We start from the raw sequence: 3,764 nt of genomic DNA on the forward strand, positions 1-3,764 counted from the left end.
CTTCCCAATTCAGAATTTTGGTGCTTGTCTAAATTTAATGCACTCACTTCTCCTAATCACATTCAGGAAGTCTCCTGCCATTCACATGCATAAAGTTTCAGAAGAGCCCCTGTTCTCTCTGCTCCAGATCATTTTTTTTAAAAAAAACTTGCTGCCATTAGCCAGGTTTTAAGAGCATACTTAGGCTCATGATCCATCGTCCTGGTTTCTGAATGGAAACCAAATGAGTTACTTTTGTTGTTTGTTCCTACCTTTTCCAGGCACCTTTTAAAAATGAACAAGAGCAGCTCTGATTTGGAAAAAGTGAGCCAGGGCTCTGCAGAGAGCCTCAGCCCGTCCTTCAGGGGTGTCCACGTCAGCTTCACCACCGGCTCCACGGACAGCCTGGCCTCGGACTCTAGGACCTGCAGCGATGGAGGTAACAGACTTGACCTTAGATTCTCCTGGGTCTGGGAAGCTTATGGTCTTGTTCTGCTTTCTCCGTGGCAGATCCTCTACCAAGCAGCACATGAAGTTAATTCCCTATTGCACGTATGACAAGCCACCTCATCCGTGTTGCTCTTGTTAATTCTAAGTGCATGAGCCCAGCAACGAGGCGGGAGAAGGGTGAAGTTGAAAGCATATTAAAAATTCCTGATTCCTTGGGTAATGAGGCATCTGTGTATAGGTCTGCTTTCCATTTATGTCCTTAGGGCTAGTTCTAAGTGATAGGGTACACACCTACCACAAGTTGTCACCCTCTGTGTTCCCCTCTCTCCCTCTATCGCTCATGTGCATGCACATACACACCTGCACACACTCGTGTGGACACAGCAGCTGTTTACAGAAATGCTTGTTGAATTAAAGCATGGAGGCTTCATTAGGCCACCGTCCGTCCCACTTTCTAATTAAGCTCTAAGGCATGATATGTGGGTATGTTCTGATTGGGCATATTTCTATAAAGCAACTTTTGTTTTTCTGTAGTTGTGGCCTGGATGGGTAGTAATTAAAACCTCTCACTCTCTCACATTCTTTGTGTGTATGTCCTCCCCAGCGTTACTCTCAGATGTGCATTAGCATATTAGCTTTAATCATGTGCGAGCATGACTTCCTTTCTCACTCCTGTGGAAGTATTTCCTCCCAATAGGCAATTTTGGAGTAGAGGGTTTTATTGTAAATTTACTGTCAGCAACATTTTTCTATCTAAAAGATGGGTCGTGGCTAAGACAAAAGTCAGTGTGTGGTGTGTTCTGATGGGAAACCTCGGATGTCTCTCCCTTAAAAACAGGAAATGTCTTAGTCTTGATTTGGGAGGAATGTGGCAAAAAGAATTTTCTTTGCAGATTTTTCTGGGCTCCTATCTTCTTCCTTTTCCCATCCCATTGGGCAAAAATTTAACGAGGCGGATTATTTCAGAGGGCAGGGCATGTGAGCCATGAGCCCCTGTGCTGGTCAGCTCTGACCCACTCTTTTGGGGGTTGTGACCATTCTGAGGGAGCGATCTACATTGGACACGTCCATCAGCCACCAGCCAGCTGGTATCGCCGTGCCGTGGACTTGACTGCTCCACCAATTTGCCCCTCAAACCAACCAACCATGACATCTGCTCTCAGGGCTCTTAGCTGGGAAAGATAAGATTAAAACACATGACGCGTGGGTGGATGGGATAAGAGAGGATATCGGACTGCCCAGAACCCGAGTGCTTATAAAGGCTTCCACAAGAGAGAAAAATCAATAAAGACTGACACGGGGTTTAGGGAAGACTTTGTGGGAAGATGGGACTTAGGCTCATGTCTGAAGTGTGGTGAGGCCTGGGAGGTAAGGGTGAGGAGGAGAGGGCTTTCCAGGTTTAGGAAGCCATAAAAAAGGCGCAAAGGCACTGGGGTAGCTGTGCACATCAAGAAAAGAGTAAGAGCAGGCTGACACCCCTCAGTGGATGCAGGTGAGGGCGAAATGGGACATGAGGTTGGTGGGAGCAGGGGCTGGGTTGTGCAAGGCTCTCAAAACCAACGTGTGGAGGTAGGAAACAGAGCCACCGGAGGCTTATGAGTGCAGCAGTGGCACCTAATTCAGACATTTCCTTGTGTTTGCTTCTCAGTAATGTGAATTAAAATGAATATATTTTTGTGGTTATTCCTTTATCACAAGTCAGTTATTCAGTGGAAATGCATTTCAAAATTTGAATTCCTAGATTGACAAGGAGGTATGTACCTTTTCACCAGATTATGGCCACTCAGAGCCAACCATTTCTATCTGGTGCTCCTGCGTGTGGCTCTGTACCCGGAACTGTGCTTTGAAACTGGCAAAGGGCCCAAGACATTCTCTCTCCCCCTTTCTCTGTTTTTCTTTTCAACATTTCTTAAACATTAATTTGGAGAAAATTCAGAGCCACTCGCCATGAAATGTGAGAAATCCTTCATTCAGCCTCTAACCATCAGCCAAGGTAGCTTGCTTTAAATCTGCTATTAAACAATTATCTTCCAGTCCCATGAGTCCTTTCTCACTTTTATCTTGTAGCTGAAATATTTACCCATTTTTGCTATTTGGCACCTCGTACTGAAGCTAAAAGAGTGGATCAGAACAGAAATAGAATCAATTCAAGCTGAAGTTCTTTGAAACTAGAATGTAGTGTCTACCTCTCTAATAAGTCAAAAGATACCATTCGACTGTGCATTCATCTTGTCAGTAAGAATTCACTAACAGAAACTATGCATTTGGTTGACTTTTTGCATTTGCAGTATAGGCTGGCTTGAGTGAATTGGAGAAAAGGTCATCCCAGGGTGTGGCATATTAGTAGTGTGGGTAAACTTCTTGGAAATTTATCAAGGTTAATGGTTAAAGTTAGTGATCTACTATTTAGGTTTTGTGGCCAAAAGAAGTTTTTACTTTTATAAGAAAAACATAATTGAAATCTATAACTTTGTTACACTTTTAAAAGAGGAATTTATCTAAATTTTAATGGTGACAAAATGTCTTTTTGTATCAATATTAATCTCACCTCTTTGTACTTATATCGAATGTCATAGTCCTCCCATCACATCTGTTGTCTCACTTGTCCATGCGGGCAGTTGAGTTACACAGAGAGTCAACTCATCAGAAGGAAAAATCTGTCCCGGCAGTTGTTTGGTTTATGTGTGGTTTGGGAGGGAAGGGCTGCCTGTGCTAGGAGAGACCCGTGGAGGCTGCCCAGGGGAAGGTTATTTTCAGGGAATGGATGGACGGATGTGAGAGGGACATGACCAGCTAAATGATCATCAGAAATGGTCATCAGGAGACTCTTTAAGTGGCTACCTTTAAATGTGCAAACCTAATTTTGCATTAAGATCATTTCCGTCTTTGATTTAGGATAACATAAAATTCAGTTCAGTGGTTCAACAAACATTTGAATGCTAGGAGATTAGCAGACATGAGAGAGTTCTCTGTTGAATTGAAACCATTGGCACCAGCAGTAGACAAGAGATCTAACTGTGCAGTGAATATAGGTATAAACCCACATGAATATATATGCCAGGGCAGTGTTGTTATTTTTATAGCTAGCAAACCAGAGATAGCGAAGGTTCATTAAATATCTTAACAGTGGTCAGCTTGTTTTTCTCAACAACCATGCCAAGCAGATTTTTAAAGTATATACATTAATTCAGTCTTTCAGCTGATAGATATTTGTTGGATGCAGACTATGTGCTGGGTATAATTCTAGATGCTGAAGATCCAGCAGAGGAAACAAGTCCCTTCCTATGAGGCTTATACTCTGGTGGGACAGATGGCCAGCAAGGAAGATAAAGGAG

At 43.1% G+C, this 3,764-nt stretch overlaps 1 protein-coding gene across 1 annotated transcript in view; it reads left to right on the plus strand.

Moving 5' to 3' along the window:
• The window catches only part of LOC103601361 (tyrosine-protein kinase SgK223), a 60,879-nt gene that overhangs the window by 35,119 nt on the left and 21,996 nt on the right, over positions 1-3,764 (plus strand). The window contains exon 3 of the mRNA XM_008585762.1: positions 261-418. Within this exon, the coding sequence (XP_008583984.1) occupies positions 261-418 (158 nt within the window). The remainder of the gene's footprint in view (positions 1-260; positions 419-3,764) is intronic.

The sequence above is a fragment of the Galeopterus variegatus genome, unplaced genomic scaffold, assembly GCF_000696425.1.
Source record: "Galeopterus variegatus unplaced genomic scaffold, G_variegatus-3.0.2 Scaffold3700, whole genome shotgun sequence".
Lineage (NCBI taxonomy): Eukaryota > Metazoa > Chordata > Mammalia > Dermoptera > Cynocephalidae > Galeopterus > Galeopterus variegatus.